General features: G+C 48.8%; 1 protein-coding gene across 5 annotated transcripts in view; it reads right to left on the bottom strand.

Moving 5' to 3' along the window:
- The window catches only part of LOC119176041 (uncharacterized), a 170,643-nt gene that overhangs the window by 24,331 nt on the left and 121,714 nt on the right, over positions 1-24,598 (bottom strand). For all 5 annotated transcript variants that reach the window (XM_075881086.1, XM_075881088.1, XM_037427153.2 and 2 more), the window contains one exon: positions 13,393-13,595. In XM_075881086.1, the coding sequence (XP_075737201.1) occupies positions 13,393-13,595 (203 nt within the window). The remainder of the gene's footprint in view (positions 1-13,392; positions 13,596-24,598) is intronic.

The following is a 24,598-nucleotide window of genomic DNA, read 5'->3' as shown; positions in this document are numbered from 1 at the left end:
ACACCACAACGAGCATTTTGTCGACCTCACTTTTGATAATGTGACGCTCGGCCGCCGACACCCGATATGGACGCCTATGAATAGAATGCTCATTACCAGTGTTTATGCAGCGAGTCATACCAGTATTTTTCCAACGGACGGCCACTGAGGTCAAAAACGTCGATGTAACACAGCAGAACCCGGTGGAGCTCGCCAGTCTGCTGCGGCGTTAAGTTGGAAGCAATCATCGACGTAATAGTTCTGTCGGAGCAAGTGCCAGATTGATGTTGAGTGTGGGGGTCAGAAGGAGCGGCCATCGTGAAAACCTCTACCACATTATTTTCTAAGATACAGAGCAACGCCAAAGAGATCCCTTGTGGCAGCACTTGAGGTGTAAAGCTAAAGCTGACAACTGGGAGACACGTGAAATTTCCCGCGACAGACAGAAAGGAGTGCGGTAATGTAATGCCACGGTTTACGAGGACATCGGCGATAGAGGTCAGAACATAGTCACTGTCAGTAACTGGTGGTATTGAGACGAGCTCTACGTAGGTCAGTGTCTGTGGAGGGAGGTGCGCATGTCCCGTTGTGCACAGGCGACTCGGCCGTTGTGCAAGAGGTTCTGTTGCGAGCAAGTGTAGACAGAGGGTACTGGTCGAGTAGTCTATGAGGGCAGAATGCGCGGACAGGAAGTCGAGGCCTGAGATTACGTCGTGGGGCCATTTATCAAGGACGGTGAAAAGAACTGTGTGTTGATCCACAATGCTTACACGAGCGGAGCACATTCCAACGATAGATGCTATTCCACCATCCGCAACACGGACGAATTGAGTGGTTGCAGATGTGAGAACCTTCTTGAGCTTTTGCGGCGAAAATCGCTCTTCATCACGGAAAGTTGTGCGCCAGTATCGACAAGAGCAGTGACAGGTACGCTGTCTACTTGTACGTCTATAATGTTTTGTTTTGTCTGTAACGTCAGGAGAGGATTTTCTGTCAGTCTGAGCGATGCAGCGCCACCTCCGGGGGCTCCAACACTTAGTTTTTCGTCGAAGAACCTCGTGGGAAGGCGGGGGAAGATGGCCGGTGGGGATGTGGAGAACGAGACTGGCGACGTTGGGGGGATGTAGAGCAGGAGTAGCGGTGCTCAGTAGCATGTTCTTGGGCAAAATGGTCGCGGCTGGTCTCATGGCGATAGGCAGGATGTGTATGGAAGTGACGAGAGGAGGCTTGTGCAGGAGGACCCCAGCGACTTCTGCAATGGCGAGAAATGTGACCGATTCGGTGACACAAGAAGCAAATCGGCTTGTCATGATGTGTTCGCCATATGGACGGATTACGGAACGTTGAGGGAGAGCCGGTCGGGAAGGGACGTGCAGTTGTGTATTGGGGCTGGAAGTCGTCCATATGGATGGATTATGGAACGTTGAGCGAGAGCCGGTCAAGAAGGGATGTGCAGTTGTGTATTGGGGCTGGAAGTCTGTGCGGGGAGGGGGTGAAATAGAGTGAATTTCCGAGCTGGCGATTTCCTGCCGGACGACTGCTTAAATGAGGGGCAACGTAATTGGAGGAGAGGGATCAGGGGACGTTGGTCCCACATTAGCTGGAGCAGCCGCTTCAAGTACTCGCCTTACGAGTCGCGTCAAGTTGTCACAAGTGTCTGGTGGATGATGTGTGTCCAGACACGAGGACGTCGCAGCGGTGTTCGGAAGGCGCTGGAACTGATGGGAGATGCGCCTGCTTTTAGCTTGTTGGAACCAGCGGCCTTCTTGAATAATCGCATCAACAGATGACACATTGTTGAATACCAACAGGTTGAACACATCGTCGGCGATACCCTTTAGAATATGCACAACTTTGTCAGGCTTCGACATGTTTTTGTCAGCTTGGCGGCATAGTGAGAGGATAGCCTGAATGTAACTGATGTAGGACTCCGTCGTAGATTGTACGCGAGTCGACAACTCATTCTTCGCAGCTTCACGACGATCAAAGGGGTTGCCAAAAAGCTCACGGATCTTTTCCTTGAATCTGTCCTATCTCGTAATGTCATGCTCGTGGTTGTCAAACCAAACACGAGGGGTTCTGTCGAGATAAAAGACGACGTTCGCGAGCATAAGTGTGGGATCCCACCTGTAAGTGGCGCTGCCACATTCGTAGAGGCGTAGCCACTTGTCGACGTCGGAACCGTCGCAGCCCGAGAACACGCCAGGGTCTTTGAGGGCGAGAAGCGTCACGAAAGTTGTTGTGGGAGCTGGGTTCACAGGCCGGGCAGAAGGGCGGGTGACCGGGGAGAATGTAGCCGAGTCTTGAGTGGTCATGTTGAAAGCCGCGAGGGAGCGTCCGCTTCGGAGTTCCGTGGCGAGGATGGGGATTGCACAACTCCACCAAATATGTTACGAGAAGGAGACTGACTCGGAGGGGTAGTCAGAGATGTATTTACAGCCGGTTAAGCGAGCAGCGCCAGCCACAGAGATTAGCTCGCGCCTGTCTTTTTCTTGGTCTCCATGCACTGGCACGTAGCAATATTGATTTCAGCACCAGTGCCAGCTAAATGCGAGCTGAGGATTCAGTAAATAAAGCGCGTTGTCTCTGACATGTGACGGCTGCCATACTTGTCCGACCAGAGCGGATCATGTATCGTATGAAAGAGCAGCCTCAGTCTTCATTTTGGGGTATTTTCGGCTCCGTGTGCACATTCGCTGTGAAGATATTCTGCTTCAAAAGAAAGTCCAAACGCTTGCAGTAATTGGCCAGCCACGGCACGTGACCCGCAGCCACCACTGCCTTGACTGGCATGTCATTTGCATCACCGGATGACACCTGCACACACACCGTACACGCAAATGTGTTTTCCCACACGAGCAACGATGTGAACGCTGTCGCCGCAATTCACTACAAACTTGGAACATAAAGGAAGAGGAAGACTCCGTACAACCTCCTGAAATGCGCAACTATGCCGCAACCAGTTTCTGATCATGTTGAGAATAACGCGCTACCAGAGTCGAGCGACGCCGCCAAAGGCACGCCAGGCCTAGTCTCCCAAAGCACTCTTGATGACGGCCGCGGCGCGTCGTCATTGTTACAGCATGACACTGCCATGCTGCAGTCACAAGATTTGCAGCGTATAGTGTACAGACAGTGAAGCTCAGGGAAAACTTCAAGTACTTGCTTCAAGTCCTGCTACTGGCTGAAAATCATACCTTTTAGACCGTGTTGATGATGCTGCTGCACAAGCTAACAACGAGCTCACTACAAGTTTTTTCATTGCTAGTTACGACTTGATGATTGCGATGCTAGCATCTATCAATTGCAAGTGTGCCATTTCTGGTGGTAACGTCACATTGCAAAAAGGTAAATGGGACTTTGGCTTTGCTGTGAAGTTTGTTGTTGAGTGTGCAATCTGCGGCGATTGTGCGGAGGGATGAAGCTCCCCGCGGGTGAGCGGCACAGCAAAGCTCAGACCCTTTGTCATAAATATTCTCGCGGAGCATGCAATGCAAAGCACTGGAAATGGACAAACCGCAATGAGCAGAATTTTTGTGAAGATGAACACGTCGGAGAAAAGAATACACAATAAAACGTGACAGGGACACTTGAAAACCAAATTAGTGTTTGTGACATAAGGCAGTGGAGGATATTGCACCAACAAGCTAGCTGCAGCATGAAGTTCATAGTATGCGTGCCTGCGCTCGCGCGCACGCACGCATGCATGCATGCACACACGAATACATACACACATGAACACACAGACACATTTAGAGCTTATTACACACACACATGAACACAGACACATTTAAAGCTTGTTACAGTAAAACCTCGTACATATGTACGTATATGTCGAAAACCTGCCGGGAACGTGGCTAACTGCACACTATACGCAGTATGCATTAACCACCAAGTACATAAGCATGCGCAGGATACCCACACAGTAAGAATGCGAAGGTTCAACCCCCCTGCACGCACGCATATGACCATGTACAAGTTTGCATTTCTTTACGTGTACATGACCGCTAAAGAAGGAATGAGTACAGTGCCACAGAAACTATTGCCTAAAGTGCTCAACATGAATCCATTTCTTTCTTTTCGCCAATGTTCAGAAACTATTGGCATTTTTGTGCGACTGTCCGATGGCACGCGGTGGCACACCAAAGAGCCTTTCGAAAATACTACGGAGTCCGGAATACACAGTAAATGCAGCAAGTGACCTAGCGACGAAACTAACATAATCGGTTGTCCGCGTGATATATGTACCGCTATCTGCTACCAGAGTCCTTCAATGCTTTCTGGTCACGAAACTCCGCCCAAATGTTGATATAGGGACAAAATCTCTGGCTAGCGGCGCCACCAGTCGTAAAGGGGCCGCAAGCCGCCGCCAGTGCTGGTATTATATGCGCACTATTGCAGACGTTTCGACGCGATTATGTGCGTGCTGTTCTTCCTGTTCCCTTTTATTACACGTCACTGAATGCAGGAATGCCATTAGATCAGTATAAACTTGATCCAGTGTCGAGGACGAATGAGAGCTGTTTACTTAAGAACGCACGTGCAGTTTGCTTGGGAGTGCGCACCAACCTTATAAATAGCAGCGCGTTTAAAGTGTTTTAACACAGTGCGATAATGCATTGTGTTAGGAATTACCTCATAGCCCAATTATATGCATACTTACGATGCCTCAAAGCAGTACGTCGTTGCTCAACAGTCGATGCTCATGCTCCGTGCTCCCGGTGCGAGCAGCTACTGCTGAATCTGCTCGACAACGTGTTCGCGCCTGGCCAAAGGGCGACTGTTTATGCGGAAGTAAAGCTTCCTATTCTGGCAGTGCCGCAAATACGAGGAGGAAGGTCAACGGAATGAAACAGTACTAGGTAAGACTGAGGGTATCGCAATATCCTGCTCATCTCTCGCGCGCTGCTATCCAAGGAATCGAATGAAGGGAATGGTCGAGCTAGATGTTTTATTCTAGACTTCTCAATTGAATCTCCACCCAAATGCGCAGTTGTTCTGGACACACGTTTGTGAGCGCCGATCGCTTTCTTGACGCGGGTACTTTCGATGTCGCGGTTATAGCAGCTCAGCGCTTTTGCGACCGCTCGCTTTGGTATTAAGGGTGCTTCTTGAATAGGCACGAGTTTAACTTGCCTAACATCTGATTGATCCCTTTTTTACACGCAATTTAGTCGAGACACCCGTCTCTCGACGTTTCCTTATGTTTACTGCTTAGAGCAGCATTAATTACTGGTCGACAACCCACGATTTCTTCGGGAAGGGAAGTAGAGCAGCCTAATCTGGAAGTTTCTTTCGATGCCAGTGCTAGCTGCTCAGCGACCTTTGCCACACTACCTAGGTACCACACACAGCTTTTTTTTATGCTTGGGGGAGGGGGTTACAATTTGAAGTATGCAATGAACCTGAAATTTCGTACTACTGATACGCCGCTTAGTACTTAGGTGTGTACCTATGAATGGAAGCTTCCCATCAGGTGATTTAATGAGGAGCAAGTTTTCAATGAGGAGCAATTTTTCCCGAAGTTCGGCACTACTGGGGAAACAGAAAAGCAATGCTTCTTCCTCGTTGCTCCTGTATTTAGAGCTACAGCCCATCACACAGCACGTCTTAGGCATTGCTCCTACGAATTTTCTTCATGCAGTCGACCTTGAACGCAGAGCACTGGCCCTTCAAGTTCTCGTGACACTGATGCAGAAACTTTGTTCGAATGAATACTGCGAGCTGCCTCTACACAACGCCTTTGAGCTGCCACCGCTGGCAATGCGTTCCGCAGAGAAATGGCCGGGCGCAAGGGAGCGATGGCCCCCCTATCCCAGTTTGCACCGCATCGCGGCCGCTCTTGGCAGCATATTAAGCTCTCCCATAGAGTGACAGAGAAGTATCATGACCAGAACGGTATTAAAGGACTCTGCTGGTACTCAGGGAAAACTGGCACAGCTTTTCTTGAGACGCAGTACAGTCGCAGGAAGCCGATCTTCTACTGGGTAGTTGCGTGCAGCGCTTCGCCAACCTGGCGTACACACTGCGCTCAGCCGCTTGCGCTCACTTCACTTCAGACTGTGCACAGATGCGGCAAGACTCTTGCTGCGTTAATGCGACGATGCAAGCTTGCTGCAAGCGGTGCTCTAGCGGCCCAGGCAGAGGACAGAGGCGTCTGGGCTGTCACCTCATGAAAGCGTGTACACTTCATGAGGGGACAGCCCAACAACACCGAACTTTGCAACAGTGAGCTGCTTTCGTTTCTGCAAAACAGCACACGCTGAACATGGTCCCGCACAACGATTGAGGTGGCAGCGATCGGCGCCCCTGCACTCAGATACAGTCAACTCCTCTTAAACGGAACTCGAAGGTGATCCATAAAACTGCTCCATTTCTCAGAAGTTTCATTTAAGCAAAGTACACTTATTTGGTGAATCAAAACCTTTATTCAAATTGCACAAACGTCGCCTTACTCATGAGGATGAGTAGGAGAAAAAAGGAGTGAAGGTTGGTTTATTTGGCAAGCTTGAGTTGTTTTTTCACAAAATACGCACCCATGCCTGACAAACTAGCCAGAAATTCTAAACAAGACTCATGCTCAAAATAGCGCTGCCGAAGTTCAACAGCCTCTTTAATTAGTTGATCAGTCTGGTGGTAGCACTGCACTGGCAATATTGTTATCACATTCATCGCTGGAAGGTTGACCCTCATCTTGCACTTCGGCAATCATTCTCTTGACAGTCTCCTCACGACATGTACAAGCATTTTCATCAATTGATTTGCAGTCCTGTAGCGTGAAAGGGGCAGCGGGCACGACCTCAGTAAATACTGCTTCATTGTCAGCATCAGCAGGGCTTTCTTCTTCATTCGGTACTGCTTCTTGCACTTGAAAGCCAGCATGATGAAAGCATCTATGTGTTGTTGTTGCTTTCACTTGCTCCCAGGCACGGGCCAAAATGCCATTTTCAGTCCTGTAGCGTGAAAGGGGCAGCGGGCACGACCTCAGTAAATACTGCTTCATTGTCAGCATCAGCAGGGCTTTCTTCTTCATTCGGTACTGCTTCTTGCACTTGAAAGCCAGCATGATGAAAGCATCTATGTGTTGTTGTTGCTTTCACTTGCTCCCAGGCACGGGCCAAAATGCCAATAAATCTATGCTGTAACATTTCCCGCTGTCTGCACAAAGCAGCAATCGATGGAGCAATTGCTGTGGTAATGAACTTTGATGTTCTGAATAACTCCTTAATCCATCGGCTGGATCACTGCCATTGCATTGGCTGGCAAGAACTCCAGAGTGGCTTGGAGTCTTTCAACCTGACCGTGGGCTGGGCAATTATCCACGATGAAGACAACTTGCCTGCCTTGCCTCCTAAATCTTGCGCCTTCCTCTTATAGCCAGTTTTCGAAAATGGCGATAGTCCTCCACCCTCTTCCGTTCGCATAGTACGCAACGGGAAGTGTCAAACGCCTTTGAAACAACGTGGTTGCCTTGATTTTCCTATTACCAACAGCTTCAATTTCTCATCTACTGCCACTCCTGCCATGTTTGCACTCACCAGCACAGTGATGCTATCTTTACTGCTACGTTTTCCTTCACTACAAGCCTCACCTTTGAAGGTAAAAGTCTAAGCGCCTAATAAAAAGAGACCCATCTCGTCGACGTTGAAGACTTCTCGTGGCTCAAAGCTCATCAAAATTCCCTCAAGCAGCCCCTTTTGCCAGTCGATGCAAATGTCCCTGTTGACTACAGCACTCTCACCTGAGATTGCTTTGAAGACTAGGCCATGGCGTGTTTTGAAGTGGCTGAGCCATCCATCGCTTAGGACGAAGTACTCAACACCCATTTGCATGACGATCTCTTGAGCTTTTTCCTCGAGAATTGGTCCGCTTATGGGCAAATTGGAATGCTACGCGCTTGAATAAGAGAAAAACAACTTTTTCTAGTTGTTCATAAGGCGCCATCCGCATCCGTATCCGTTATGATGTAAAGGTCCCGTTATTTACAGCGCCTTCGATCTTTTCTCTGTCTTTGCAGATCCGCAACAGCATCGATTTAAAGATGTCGCATTCTTTCGCCACCTCCGTCTTGGGCAGGCCACATCGATTGAGCTCCTGAAGAATACACAGCTTTTTTTCAAGCGAGAGTGCATGGTGCAGCGGCTTCCTTTCCACCTGGCTGAAATAACACTGTGATTCACCACACTTAGCCGCACAAATAGGCCCAACACACAACTGACTCGCCGACCCGGCTCCCACAGCCAGAAGTGAAAATGGCTACTGGATTGGCTTGCTTCGAGGTGTTGCCATGGTTGTGCGACTACCTTTGGCCTGAACGAGTCTATGCTGTGTTTAAGAGTTTGTGCCGTTTGACCGTAGGTGACAACAGACACTGTTTCCATTAACTGATAAATTTCAATGTGCAACACATAAAAATGCAGCCATATGAGCCCATTTAGCTTCGTTAATGAGGCATTTTCGTTTAAGCGAGTTTAGTTTATTGGGCGTCCACTGTAGTTGCCGGCTATGGAAACCGTGCAGTAGGCGTAAAGGAACACTAAAAGCAACTATTAAGTCGATGTTGCTTGTTGAAATAGCGGTCCAGAAACCTCGTTGTGTTACTTTTGAGCCAAGGAAAAGCCTATTTTGAAATAAAATATTTTAGTGGTTCGCATAGGGTTAGCGCACTTTAAATTACCCGCGTCAAGAAGCGGACCGACCGGACCGACTCTCGTCACTGCTAGTAGCAGCAGACCAAAAGCAGCGGGAGCCACAGCAAAAACAACGGCCATTGATCAATTTCCAGCCATTGGATCAGAGATTTCAGACGCTTTTTGGTTCAACTGCACCCCGCTAGATAGTACCACCTGTCCAGGGCAACTGCGTGAAAATTCAATTTTTGAATCACTCGCTCCATTCCCCATAGTAACATTTGGCGGTTCTTTCCATGAATCAAACAAACGAAAAAGCAGCATTTTATTGAGTCTCTTGATGTACATAAGGTTCTTTATTTAGTGCAGTTATCTTATTTACGATCACCTTATTATCGATTACCTTATTTACTCGCATAATAGGCAGCCTTTTTTTCCCCCAGAAAATCCGGCTTGAAGTTAGGGGTGTGCCAATTATGTGGGGGTAAAATTTTCGAAAAATTTTCCGAATCTGTCCCCGCACTTTAAATCAGCACATTTGTCAAGTAAAAGGAAACATTATCGTTTACCAATTAATTTAGCATAAAACAAACATACCTACGTACGTTTTAATGAACAAGCGAGAGTCGTCAAGTGCGTACACACACACACACACACACACACACACACACACACACACACACACACACACACACACACACACACACACACACACACACACACACACACACACACACACACACACACACACACACACACACGTAACATTTATTTACACAAAAGTCGTAGGTGTTCCTCCTTTTCCCTATTCGGAGTCCAAGTCGGAGAGCACACATTCATCCTTGTGGAGGGGCAATTTGTTTTCGGTGTCCAAATCATTCGTACCCATCATGTCATCCTCACTCACATCCAGTGAGTTCGAGGTACCCGTATTCTTGAAGCTTTTCCTGACAACGTCATCAGAGATCGCCTGCTACGCTTCCAGGATCCAAGCGCACAGCATTTCCAATGGCGGCCTCTTCATCTTACCCCACCTGGAGTCAGCTGGTGTTGTCCTCCAGCCATCCAGGTGGTGTACAGCCTTCAAACATAGAGCCCTTGAAAGGCTTATTCAAGGACACGTCGAAAGGGTGCAGTATTGATGCGAGGCCGCCCGGAATCACTGCCAGATCTGTGCGCAGCTCCTTTAGCGCATCTCGTACGCGGTCTACTAGGTGCCCACGAAAACTGTCCAAGACAAGCATGAGCGGGAACAACAGACCACCCGGCCACCGACTCCCGACTGTTTTCACTCGCTCCACTACGAGTTCCACACTCATCCAGCCTTTTTGCTGGACTCTGACGTAGATGCCTTGAGGGAAATTTGCCTTCGGGAGCGTCTTACATTTAAAAACAACGTAAGGCGGTAGCTTGCGCCCATCCGCTGTCACCGTCAGCATTACGGTGCATCGTTGTTTATCAGTGCGACGCTCTGAAGATGACGCTCCGTGCACCTTTCTTCTCCACTGTCGTGTTTCGCGGCATATCAAAGCAAAGAGGGGTCAGATAAGTGTTACAGATATGGGACAAAATGAAGTCTTTCTACTGTCGGAACTTTATAACGAAATTGTCGGAACTTTATAACGAAACGGTGGAAGTCCACCACTTTGTCCTCATATGCTGCGGGCAAGCGCTGGCACAAGGTGGTCTGCCTTTGCAGTGCAAGGCCATGGCGCCGCATGAAAAGAGTTGTCCATCCGGAGCTGGCTTCAACTATTTTGCTTCGATGTGCTGCGCTCGGGCTATTCTGCGTGCCTCAGTCTGCACAATATCCAATGACACAGCACAGCCGTCTTGTCGTAGCTCCCGTATATGACGGACCAGTTTCTCTTCGACGTTCCGGTTACCAGCTGGTCTTGGGATCGCGGAAAGCCCGTTGCGTCTTCTTTGTCACCTCAAGTTTTTCTTCTTGATCCCTCCAGTACCGTATACTGGTTTCTCTATGCCTGCTTGCAGCCCGGTTGCCGTGTTCCAGCCTATACTGCACTACCTTCAGTTTAAATCCAGCCGTGTAGCTTGCATACTTCCTCATGATGGAACCAAAGTTGAATACACGACCACAACAGACGCACACAGTTTGCAAAATGGCCTTTTTTTTCTTTTTCTCTGATGGTGGTGATGGCGATCGAGCCCTCGGCATTGTACACGTGACCTCGAAGGCAATTTGGAAGGCGTCAGTAATTGATGGAACAGCCTTTTTTTTTCCACTCAGGGACCCTTTTTTTTTTTTTTAAGTTTTATTTCGAAAAACAGGTTGCTTAGGTCGCTGCACTTCAAATTTTTTTTTATTTCACGTTGATTTGCCTTCTTTTTTTCTTCAGGGTACAGGAAATGCGTTCCAAATATACCACTGAGGGGTAGAATCTTTGCACATCACTGCCAATTTCGGGGTGCGCCTATTATGTGCGGAATTAAAAAAATTGAATTTTCCGCAACCAAACTAGGGGTGCGCCAATTATGCGAGTGCGCTGATTTTGAGAGTAAATAAGGTACTAGTGATTAATTGTAGGCCGTTCATCTGATGTCACCGAGATCCTTTTGACAAAGTCCTACAGCAGCGCATGTGTTCTTGTGCATTTACCTCAATTTTTCAGTAAGTAGGGCACTGTTGTTGATAATATTGTCGTTTTAGATGTCATATATTGATCATTGATTCTGACGCAAACTGTTATTTGACTTCAGTGTTTAAAACGAAGCTACGCCTCACACGTACGCTTTTGGTGGCTGATAAGTCATTCTAGCGTTCTTTTCGATAGTTGCCACATCATCTTCGTTCTTTGCCCATAGTTACCAAAAAAGGCACCACCGCTATAGCGTGGATGTCACAATATTTAATAGGCCTATTCAGTGCTTCTGCAGCAACGCAAGTGTACGAGATGGTGACCATCACCTAATATCCGCTCACGATGCGCATCGTGGTGGCCTCGCTACTCACCGTAACGGAAAATCACCGCGGGTTCAGGCTTAGCGAGTCACAGGGCTGTCTTTGTCACCTACTCACGTGTAGCGCAACGCTCCACGCGAGCTCAACTAACAAGGCGTTCAGCACGGCGCGGCAAAACAGACAGTGTTAGATTATCAGCAACACTTTACTAACACAGTCAAATTCCACTACAACTAAATTCACGAGAATCGCAAAAAATTTCGTTGTAGCGAGAACTTCGTTGTGGTGGAAAAAGCAGTAAATAAAAAAAACAGGATATGCATGACACTCTAAGAGCATTTTTTGGCAAAATTTGAAAAAAATCGCTTATTTTGTACTGTTGGCACTTTCGCACGAGCAACAGGAGAATGTGTTGCTCACAGTCTGCAAGGAGCTGCATGGCAACATCGTCGTCACAGGTGCCAAAAAATCGCCTATAACGTCCAAGGAGTCCATGACCTGCGAGGCGGTCACTGGTGTCGGGACCGTCGGAACAACATGCCTGACTAAGTTGCCAGATGAATCGGTGGCAGCGGAGCGAGCACTTTTGAAAATCTCAACATCACTGAGCTCCTCGTAGACGATCACATCCGCATCTGCATTTACATAGTCGCTCAATGCCACGTTTTCAGAAACAATACCGGCTTCCTCGAGAGCTGCCCATGCTGCAGCCATAGTCGCATCTTGCCCCGGTCCAACGTCCTCGGCAGCTTGTGCATAGTCACTTGTACCGCACATCTTTTCGGGTTGAAACTCCAAGTGAGCGGAACAGTTCTTGACAACTTCACCCCGCGTCAACATCCACGCAGCGGCCAACATTTGTACAGCTATGTACAAGCCCACTTTGGTGTCATGGCCATGTTCGGTGGCATGGCCATGCACCAAAAAGCCTCTACATCCATACTTCAGCTAAATCATGACCAGCAGAACGACAGCTAAACCATGGTCAACTATTGACCAACCGCATGGGCGAGAAAGACTGCCACCATGCTGAAGCACACGCACGCAAGCATACTTCTGAAAACTTGCAGCGTGTGCTAAGGGGACATCACCGAAATGACTCATGACAGACATTCAGACATGTAGCATTGTCAATATGCTAGTACAGCAGCTGCAGACAAGATGATAGTGCACAGCTTGGTTTTATTTTGTTTAGTACTGCTGCATGGTCACACTGTTGAAGTTCACTGTTTTTAGTTTCCAAGTGCCATTCCAGAGCAGGTTCGAAACAGTTACAAATTTTACACTTCGGAGCAGCATGGAGCAGAACTTCTCTATTGGAGCGGTTTGGAGCAATTGGAACAGCACTTCTATCACTGCAATGAACTACTGTCTCTTGAATGAGAGGCTGGGGGGCTAACTATAGCTTCCGTGATATAGTGTTACACATTGTTTACTTTCAACTTTCAACAGCAGTTGTTTTTCAAAGTTATCATCACTAATTTTTCCAGTTTTCCTCATTAAAAAACATCAGTTGAAACACAGAACACTCTCAATGCATGCACTGGAAGGAAAGGCGGCATTATAATGTAGGAATACGTTCCGCACTAGCCCGTAGTTGCAGTTGCTCAGTGCGTCGATGCTAGTGTCTACAGAAAAAATGAAAAAATAGGTCTGTGAGGAACCCCCACCACCCTATCTCTGCCAGTGAGATTTGATTGTAAAATGACATAATTCAGTGCAATTGATCTGTTTTTTATGGTCACAACACATATGATGACAGAAAACCAATGTTTATGCTAATCCTAATGGTGGCTAAGGGACTCATCATTCCCGCCCCCAGGCTAAAAGAATCTTATGACAGAAGAAATTGCAACTCACCGTTGGGGCTGCTGCACCAGTGGAGGCAGGTGCAGCGTACTGTGCTGGAAAGGAGTAAGGTGGAGGATACTGGGCAGGAAAGCTGACAATGCCCGTTGGTGGCGGTAAGTATGAACTGGAAAGCGGGGAAGGTGCTGCCATAACAGGAGGTGGCTGATTCTGTGTAGGCATCACAGTAGGTGCCTGGCCCGGTGGTGGAAGCACTACAGAAATCGACCAAAAATTATCTGTTAATATCTTGTTTGCAAATATGGAAAACTTCAATTAGTTGATTAGGTTCCTGCACACAATAGACCGTGACTTGATTCAGCGTACATCCTGCATGTGATAGACCAAGGCCAAACCATCTCAATTTTATTTTTCCACCTTTCTTCCTCAATGAACATGCAAATGTGTGTGGTTTGGCTAGTTTGGCCACATTGCAGAGAGGCAATCAGCTTTATTAGCAAATGTTGGCAACATAAAGCAATTGTTCAGATAGCATTGACAAAAACATTTTCCAGCACAGACACAAACTACGAAAAGGTATGCAATGAAGTGGTTTGAAATAAGTGGAATCAAAATTCATCAGAGAACTAAACATAGGTGAAACAGAAATTTTAAACTTGTTTGAAGCAACAAAAAAGTTAACCATCAGAGTTTGAATTAACCTCAGTATAGTACATAATAGATTAAAGGTTGCACAATGACATGTGGGGTGGTCTGTGGATATGGAGTGTACGTCAAGTGGTCATATAAATGGAAAAAGATGCGTGTAGCACTTATTCGTCACCAGTGCCCTTGTGCTCAAGGCAAAGAAGGCAACTGCTTTGTTTTAAAATAGCTGCCACAGCAACAGCGTACCTAAAAAAAAAACCTGCAGCACTTTACTGAATCATAATGGAATATTCTCACTATTATTAACACATGGCAATTTACGAATCGCATGGTGCGAAAATTTTTAGAATCCATCAAGTACATGCGGAGTTGCAAGCATTTGTCACACGCTTTAAGAGCTTGCCATCTCCCTTCGTGCCAACGAGCATGCTGAAACCTGTGCAGGGAAGGAAATGACAAGGGGGCAAGATGTATTCCTCCGTCAGTGCACGTAATGATCTTGAGCCCTTTCTGGTTTTTCTTCGAACACACAGCTTACTTGCAGGGTGATAGCAAGCACGTATGGGCATGTGGCAGCATCCCACAACAGCCAAGGTAACTGCATAGCTCACAGACAGACAAAGAACTTTATTCAGGTCCTGAGGAACTGCGTAGTAACGGCCCCGTTTAGGGGGAATCCGTAGCAGTCGCGGGCCGCTCCCACGTAGGGACCGGAAGACTGTGGCCCTCCGCCCTCTCGCAGGCCCTCTGGACAGCCCGAAGTTGAACCAGGAGGTCGCCGCTGTGAAGGGCTTCCTCCCAGTCCTCTTCTTTGTTGAACTCTGCGTCACGTAACGCAGGACATTGCCAGAGCATATGAGGTAATGAGCAGTACGCCTCACCGCAGTCTGGACAATGCGGCTCGATGTTGGGCGAAAAATGGCTGAACCGGCCACGCGAAGGGAAAGACCCCGTTTGGAGCATCCTGTAGGCCGATGATTGCGGTCGCGTAAGTTTAGAATGAGGAAGTGGAAAAGTCCTCCAAGATAGATGATAATGAGTCATGATCTCGTGGAAAGTGAGTAGCGAGTCCTTGTATCTTCCGGCGTTCCCGCCTGCGAATCCGCCGGGACCGCCGCGGTGAGCGATACCTCGCGCACGGTCATGGGCAAACTCATTGGCGTTGGGGACATCAGGATGTACGTTGGCCCCCATGTGGGCCGGGAACCATGTTATGGTGTGAAACCCGGCAGCCCCCTCACAGCCAAGGATGGCCGCTGCCTCACGCGAGATCGAGCCCGAGGCGAAAGCCCTAGCTGCGGAACGCGAATCTGTAAATACATTAGGACGCGATGGGTCCTTCATTGCTATGGCGATGGCGATTTGCTCAGCCACCATTGGCGAAACCTTTCTAACCGAGGCAGAGCATAGGAGTGTGCCACTATGATCGACCGAAACCACTGCGAAGCGATCTGAACGCCCGTACTGGGCTGCATCGACAAAGGTCGCGAGATGCGGTCTGTTTGCAACTGATTTTAATAAGGAACGGGCCCGAGCTATGCGGCGCCCTACATTGTATTGTGGGTGGACATTTCTTGGAAGTGGAGCTACCGAAAACGTGCCTCTGATCGAGGGTGGTAGTGTTAGATTACGCTGGTTAGTCGCCGTAGGACCGCAGCCTATGGATTCCAGGATGCGCCTACCAGCCCTCGAGGACGATAGTCGCACGACTTGAGCCATCTGCTGGGCCTCTATCACCTCCGAGAGGGAGTTATGCATGCCCAATTGTAGGAGCTTCTCGGTGCTAGTGTGGATAGGCAAGCCTAGAACTCGCTTTATGCTTTTGCGCAGTAGTGTATCAATTCTTGACTCTTCTCTTTTGGACCAGCGCAATGCGGAAGCGACATAATTAATGTGGCTCATGAGAAATGCATGATAGAGCCGGAGGAGATTGCTCTCGCTCAGCCCACCCCTGCGGTTCGAGACCCTGAGTATGAGCCTAAGCATGTTCTCCGTCTTGGAGGTGATGCGGGCTATAGTTCGTGAGTTGCCCCCCTTGGACTCTAGCAGGAGTCCGAGGACCCTGATGGAGTCCACCCTGGGTATTCTCTGCCCATCCTGTGTGTATAAAGCTATGGGAATCTGTTCTAAAGGAGTGAGGTTCCTCAGTCCTTGTCGGGTGGGTCTGTATAGTAGTAACTCAGACTTTGCCGATGACAGGCTCAGGCCCGAACCGACTAGAAAGTTCTCCGTGATGCCTAATGCCTCTTGGAGCGCCTGCTCTACCCCGGCGTCGGACCCTCCCATGCACCACACGGTGATATCATCCGCGTAGAGAGCATGGTTAACCCCGCGCACCGTAGCGAGTCGCTCCGAGAGGCCCTTCATGGCAATATTGAAGAGTAGAGGAGAGATAACTGCCCCCTGTGGGGTGCCTCTCGCTCCCAAGGTAAATTCCGTCGATTGGATTTGACCGATCCTAATGGTAGCCCTGCGATCCCTGAGAAAATACCTAACGTATGCGTGGAACCGTTGCCCTAGACCCATAACCGAAATTGCCTCAAGCACAAACTTGTGCGAGATATTATCAAAAGCTTTAGCTAGGTCTAGAGCTAGTATGCCTCTAGTATCCCTGGTGTTGTTGTCAATGATTTGTCTTTTGATAAGGAGCATCACGTCCTGTGTGGATAGTGCAGATCTGAATCCTACCATATTGTGTGGAAATAGCTCTCTGCTTTCTATGTACTCGGATACTCGATGGTGAATCGCATGTTCGGCCACCTTGCCTACGCAGGACGTAAGCGAGATGGGTCGCATGTTCTCCAAAGCCAGAGGTTTGCCTGGCTTTGGGATAAGCGCTACCGAAGCTGTCTTCCAGGATTCGGGGACGTGCCCCGTCTCCCAGATCTTGTTGACTTCCTCGGTAAGCTTCTCGATCGATTTGCCATCCAAGTTACGTAAGAGCTTATTTGAGATTCCATCCGGGCCCGGTGCAGAGCGTCCGTTGAGCTCGTGGAGGACTTTACAGATTTCTGGTTCAGTGAAAGGTGCGTCCAGCTCCGCCACCATTCCACCCCTGTAATGCGGATAGTCCGCATCGTCGGAAGGGCCCAGCGGAAGATAGCTGTCCGCTAACCTCTTCAGGAGGGCCTTCTCGGACACTCCCTTCGCTTTTTGGTTGTGAACGATTCTGTCAATAGCCAATCGCTGATTTCCCTTCGACTGTGACTCATCAAGTAATTGTTTGAGGAGGTTCCATTTAGCCCCCACTCTCATCTGTCCGTCAACCGAAGAACATACTTCATTCCACTGCTGTTTGGAGAGTTCAATAGAGTAGGCTTTGATCTCGCGATTGAGTTGCGCAATTTTCTTTCGAAGTCGGCGATTGAGCCTTTGCGTCCTCCACCGGGACAGGATGGAATTCTTAGCCTCTAAGAGATGCGCGAGGTGTGCATCCATCCGATCAACCTTCAGGTTCGTTTTGACAACCTTGGTCGCAGCATTAGCATCCGCCTTGAGCCTTGCAAAGAGGCCGTCTAAGCTGTCGTATTCATCCCGGTCCTCCTTCCGCAATTTACGAAAGGCATCCCAGTCCGTTACTTTAAATTCCCTGGGGGGAGCTGCATTGACTGCTAGGGTAATAGCCACTATGAAGTGGTCACTACCTAGACTCTCTTGCAAATTTTGCCACCCTGCTCCGGCGACGTTCTTGACGAACGCCAAGTCTGGAGTTGTGTCTCGGACCACCGATGTGCCAATTCTTGTCCGGTATTGCGGGTCCGTAATCAATTCAAGAGAACAGCTAGAGACGGCCTTTAGGAGGTTGTTGCCTTTGGGGGACTGCCTGGCGTATCCCCAAGCGTCGTGCGGAGCATTAAAGTCTCCCGCTACCACGATGGGGGCCCCCCTGGCCAGAGCCACCGCTTTTGCCATGATCGAAGCGAACCCCTGCCGCTTGTCCGACGGCGAGCTGTACACATTCAGGAGGAATACGCTGTTCTTGAGCCAGCTGTTGGGGATTATTTCGAGGATAATGACCTCAGCCTTGCTGTTGCCAAGCTGTAGTTTGTGTTCTTGAAAGGAGCACTTTTTTTGCGACCAAGGTTGCCAAACCGCGCTTCCCTTGCTCACGCACCGAGACGACTCGATAGCCCGGGAAAGTTAGCGCATCACCGAGAGTTTCCTGTAACATAATTACGTGCGGTTTGACCGCCTGAGAAGCAATAAAGTGCAGCAGTGGAGCCCTGCGCCTTTTGAAACTTGCACAGTTCCACTGCCACACGACCAGATCATTAGTGTTGCCCGCCATAATTACTGTTCTGAGACAGCCAATCTCCTGTTGGGTTGACTGTCACCGCGCCTGCAGGCGACTGTGCCCTGTTCGGGCCTATCGGAGGCGAGCTACCCGTAGCTAGCGCTGCCTGTGTACCTTCAAGAGACGACACCCTTTTCAGTAGGGTAGTAATGCTATCAGCCAGTTGTTTAATCGATTGCTGCATGCTTTCGAGAGCCTTGCTGTTGGATTCTGTCTCCATAGCATCCCACTCCCCTTGGGGGGGGTGAGGCCCTACGTTTTCCCGAGCGCGCCTGCACGTCCTCTGGTGGGGGAATCTGTTGTCTCTCACCCTGCGAGGAGTAATGTTTGCGGAACGACTCAAGGTCAGCCCTCAGCTGTTGAATCTCTGCCTTAAGGCAAGCATTTTCTTGGATCAACTTAGCTACCCTGGGGTCTTCCCTATGCTCTGGCAATGGTACCCGCGTTACCTCTGGTGGCGGTGCCGCTGGCTTCGGCTTGGCTCGATCCGCCCAGGTAGGTACTTCCTGGATTCGTGCCCGGGAGCAAGAGCGCCCTTTGGTGCGAGCGCGGCTCCTGGAGCGGTAGCGCCGGCGGCCAGCCGGCGTGACGGAACGCCCCTGCCTGGGAGCGCTTGCCAGGCTGGAATCCCTTGACCGGTCCTCTTCGACCAGCTGTTGCTGAGACTTTTTGACGCGCTTTCGGCGCCGTCGTCTTCTCCGTCGCACGACGTAAGGAACTTGAAAGCGTTCTCTGCACGTTCTGTCCGCCGTCGGATGTGGGCCTCCGCAAAGGGCACATTTCGGCGAGCACTGGTGATCGTCGGGTGGAGACACGAGCCCACAGCCCCTGCACACCCTCTTGTTGGGGGGGCAAACATCGGCCCTGTGACCAAGTCCTCCACACGCGTAGCACACGTCGGTTTGGCGCTTGTAGAGCGTGCAGCGCAGCATGCTGACGCCGCATATGACATAGTTTGGTACCTTCATGCCGTCGAAAAGCACTACCACAGTAGTGGTGTTCTTGATCCTTTTGGCTTCTAGGGCCTTCGGATTTCGCTGGTTGACGATCATCGTTTGGAGCTGGGCCTCGCTGATGTCAGTGTCCACTCCTCGTATGACTCCTTTACAGGTGTTATCGGGGGCCGCGACATATGCCGCCACATGGTACATTCCTTCGCTTATCCGAATCTGTTGGATCGCGGCGTAGGCGTTTGTGTTCTTCTGCTCCGGTGTGGAGACTACGAGAATGTTCTGGGCGATGTTTGGGCAAACGATGTCCCCTTCCGTCTCTGCCGGGGCAAGAGCAGCCGCCATGGCAATAGCCTGTGCGAGCCTAATTTGGCTTACTTTTCTGACGTCAAGTCCGTCCCTCGGCCTGACGATAATTCGTATGTGGTCCCTCGGCAGCTGGGGGAGCCTCGATGCAGCTGCGAGGCGCTTCATTGCACCTTGCGGGGCTGCCGTGCGGCGGCCTCCCTTCGAGCCCACATGTGATGCGGAAGCGACATAATTAATGTGGCTCATGAGAAATGCATGATAGAAATGTCCGCCGATAGGGTAATAGCCACTATGAAGTGGTCACTACCTAGACTCTCTTGCAAATTTTGCCACCCTGCTCCGGCGACGTTCTTGACGAACGCCAAGTCTGGAGTTGTGTCTCGGACCACCGATGTGCCAATTCTTGTCGGGTATTGCGGGTCCTCGTGTAGAAACTGGCGTTTCTACACGAGCTTTCTTGTTCCTGCCCAGCGCTGTCGTCCAACCCGGGCGATTGGCTTCTTCATGAGAGATTTCCTCTCCTTCCACCATCGCTACTTCGGGCATGTTGCCCCTTTTCTCTCGCCTCTCGCCGTCGACGCTAGGCTAAGCCCGGTAGGGTTAGCCGAGCCGCGGCGCGTTCCACAAGAAAAGTTCCAATAATTCAGCAAAAGGACCACTCACCGAAAAAAGTCTGGTGTCGACGTGATCCTCAGAAGAAACTGCGTCGAATGAAACGCAGCTCGAGCACAGGCACCACAAAAATCCTAACGAAAACATTAACAGAAACGGGAGCCGATCTTCTCGCGTCCGCACTGGTCGGCGCCCCCTGCGTCTCTCCTGCATAGCTCACAATGCTTAATCAGCCGATTGCCAAAAAATCGGAGCGGATCAAGCCACTCATTCTAGAGGGTGGAGGGGGGGCTGTCACTTGAAGCAATGTCAGAGAGCGGAAAGGGAGGAAGAAGGGTCATGACCTTTTTTGTTGTTTTTAGTGGTTACTATTGTTGTGCAGGACGTGAGCGCGGCTGGAAATAAACAGAGATGTGCGAGTACCGAGTCTGTGAAGGTCAAACAACAACTAACTTCATTTCAGCAACTGTGCAGCCACAATGGCTCGGTTGCGCACCCTTGCACAACTTCCCTTTCCCGCACGCAACGAGATAAGATTGCACCTAAAAGATGAGAAAGGGTATCTGGCTGCTGCTGTGCGACCATGAGGCTGCCGCATCACTTCCCCTCCAAGTGAGTTAACAAATGTTCATAGCACGGTTCACATGGTTCACAAATCCATACGACGGAGCACCTCTATCTACTGAGAGTCATGGCTTGGCGTGTTTGAACGAGCATTCCCTTGGACGGTGGCTTGGAGAGTGGCATCACAGATGACGGCACATGTGAAACGGTGTCTGCATATTCAATTTGTGCTGGTTTCAATCGATCCGGTTGATGTCTTCACGATGAACGTTCTTCTTTCGTGCACTTCTTCTTTCGTGCACGTGTGTGCACGAAAGAAGTTTTCATGGTACCGTATTCATTCGCATAATGAACGCACCCGCGTAATGAACACACCCTCAACTTCAGCTACCAAAATTTGAATTCTTTTTTCCCCCTGCCTAATAAACTAATAAACGCAACCCCAAATTCATCCGCTGCTGTCCCACTAACCGACACCTGGCGCCTTCTAACCTGTTGAACCTTTTCCGTTTTTTATTATTTTGCCAACCCACCTCAGCTCGCTAACCCTTCCCCCCGCCCCTCTTCGCCCATTGCTGCGCGCCGTATTGTTTTTGTTTTTTTTTTTTTCTATCTGTGCGAGGCACGTCCCCAGTTTAATCTGTGCGCCACAGCAGGGTTCACGAACGGTGAGAGTGTAGGGCCATCGCAGCTGATAAGCACATAGCGAGCGTAGGCATTGAAACTCCCCTCACCAACCAACGCGGGCAGTTTCAAAAAGCCCAACCACATGCACGCGAGTTTCGAGCAACGATGACAGCATCTGCTGTCGCAAAGGGTCATTCGTCGCTATCGTGTCGCACATTTCTGGAAAAAAAAAAAAAAAACGCTTGTCCAGAAAAGATCATGAGGATTTCCTTAACACGGTAGCACCCCCAATTATCGCTTCGCTTGTTATCCGTGCGTAGAAGAGCTTCCCATATCAAGCATTTCAAGGGCAGTAGGTGTCTCAGATTGATATGCTATTGCCCCAGAGTCTAGGCAAGTACGTATGAGGCTTGTATAAAAATTTATCAGACACTTCTTGTCATTTCCCCACGTAGTGCATGACAACACTTCTAAAACATTCATGACTTCTATGCACTTTGATTTCAGATACTTGATGTGTGGTATGAAGGTAAGCTTGGCATCCAAGATTAGACGCAAGAATTTGTGTTCAGTATTACCAGAAAGATGTTGCCCATGCAGTTGGATATCGGGTTCCGAATGAATGCCTTTCTTTCTAGAGAACAAAACACACTTGCTTTTCTGTGCATTCAGTCAGAACCTGTTTTCTTCTGCCCAATCAGAGACTTTGTTGAAACCAAGCTGAACCTGCCACTCACACATGGCCGGATTACAAGACTTAAAACCAAGCTGGACGTCGTCGACATATGTGCAGTAAAAACACACTTCGAGGAAAGGACAACTGTAAAGCATTCATTTTGATAATAAAAAGTGTAAAGTGTGCAAAAAAGGGCCCACTGCCCTGAATGACTTTTGGACTACAATGAATGTCTCGCATCGGGGCATTCACCAAAAAACCGATCAGGAACACCTAAAAAAACATTCAAACCAGGAGCAGAGGAAGCTGCACAAAACATCTTTGCAGATCCCGTACATGCAGCAAAAGATGTGTACAGCAAGATCCAGCCATCAAGCCTAAACAGCATCACAGTTGTGTATGATGGCACGTGGCTTACAAGAAGCCACAGCTGACACATCAGGGTGGGCTGCATTATTGAATTTTGTAGTACTTGCACAGTCCTCTCCGAATTCTGTCTTTGGTGTTGTCAAAAACCAGCAGAGAGCGACCCCAACTTCGTCACATAGGCTGAGAAGCATCAATGTCAGAAAAATACTTATGTTGGCTCCGGACAGATGGAAGTGGAGGCTGCTCTAACACTTTTCAGACGCTCTGTCAGCAGGTATGGCCTCCGCTACAGCCAACATTACAGTCGACTATGCTTGAACAGAACTCGATGGGGATCCATAAAACTGTTCATTTATCATAAGTTATATTTAATCAAAGTACACTTAATTAGTGAATCAAAACTTTTATTCAAATTGCACAAACCTCACCGTACTCATGAGGATGAGTAGGTGAAAAAAGGAGTGAAAGGTGGTTTGTTTGGCAAGCTTCAGTTGTTTTTTTCGCAAGGTACGTGCCCATGCCCGACAAACTAGACAGAAATTCTGGACAAGCCTTATGCTCAAAATAGCGCTGCAAAAGTTCAACAGCATCTTTAGCTGATCGGTCTGGTGGCACCACTACACTGGCAATATTGTCCCCAAATTCATTGCTCGAAGGTTAATCCTCATCTTGCACTTCGGCAATCATTTTCTCGACAGTCTCCTGACGACAGGTACGAACATTTTCATCAATTGATTTGTAGTCCTGCAGCGTGAAAGGGGCAGAGGGCACGACCTCACTAAATACTGCTTTAATGTCTTTTGGTCTGAGCGAGTCTATGCTGTATAGATTTTGTGCCGTTTAACAGCCGCAGGTGACCAATAAGCACTGTTTCGATTAACCGATGAATTTTACTGCACAACACATAGAAATCCAACCATATGAGCCCGTTTATTTCTGTTTATGAGGCATTTTCGTTTATTATGGTGACAGCCGAACCTATCTTGCTTTGTGCAAAGATGAGGTGTACGGCTTTATACCACTGACCAAAAAAGACTGTCAACCATGTGCAGACGAGAATGGGCACCACTCTTCGCACATTGGTGGCACGAGCAAAGAAGGGGAAGCCATTGGGTGGGAGGGGTGGACTGACTCAGGAGCTGCTTAAAAAACTGACCAGCTACTACGGGTTAGCCTTGCGAAAACACGCAAGCGTGAGTGACATGCAAAAGGCTGTGATGGCCACATTTTACCATGTCACATTTACCGACGACGAGCCTCACCATGGGCTCTGCCCACCTGGCCCTGATAGCTGGTGCAAACATCGTTCAGCACAGGCCGAAATGAAGCCAGCACCACCTCGCAAGTATAGCCTGCCAAAACATGTAGCGGAGGCTCTGCTATCGATATACCAACGCCTTTCTGATCCGCAACTGCCCGATCAATGCCAAGGCAACAAAACGCAGAATGCAGCGGAAAGCTTACATTCAGTGATCTGGTCACTGAATTCAAAGAATAAGCATGCTTCATTGTTCACAGTGGAAACTGCTGCCCATGAAACAGTTGCACGAAACAATTTTGGCAATTTGCGAGCCTACACTGAAATGTGCAAGACTGTGGGCATCAAATCTGCCAGCCTTGCCCTTTAAAGAGCTGATGAAAAAGACAAAGAAAAAGAAAAGCATGCAGTGCAGAAAAAATGACACAGCAGAGATTTAAGAATCCCCTCGCAAGCAAGGACAAAATATTACAGTCCCAGGGCATTTTGATGGGCTTTTACTGACTGTTCTACTTTATGCCAGTTTTCTGAGAATTGTGTTTTGACCCGACTGTCCTGCTTGCCACGATGTTTGCATGACTATGGTTCGACGAATTTTGATGTGGGTTTTTTTGCAGTGTGTTCCTCAGTGAATTTCCTGTGTCGTGATGCTTCCATATTGCTCATTACTGTCTCGTTGTTTTTACTCCTAAGCTAATTTCACATTGTGATAACGACTGCATTTAGAAGCATGTTTAAAATGTTCTTTGTAAAATAAAACTAAGTTATAAAAATTTTTGCAGAATGTCACATCAACCATCCCAATGGCTGAAATATATGAGCAACTATGAGCTTCTACCATGTTTTGTTCTCACACCAGGCTTTGGGCAAGTTAGGTAGTACCGTGCTGCATTAAAAAATTAATAATTACAGAACTACTAGAGATAGCTAAACGAAACTTTGTCACTTAT

The sequence above is a fragment of the Rhipicephalus microplus genome, chromosome X (genome assembly GCF_043290135.1).
Source record: "Rhipicephalus microplus isolate Deutch F79 chromosome X, USDA_Rmic, whole genome shotgun sequence".
Lineage (NCBI taxonomy): Eukaryota > Metazoa > Arthropoda > Arachnida > Ixodida > Ixodidae > Rhipicephalus > Rhipicephalus microplus.
This window is presented reverse-complemented; position numbering and strand designations above follow the sequence as displayed.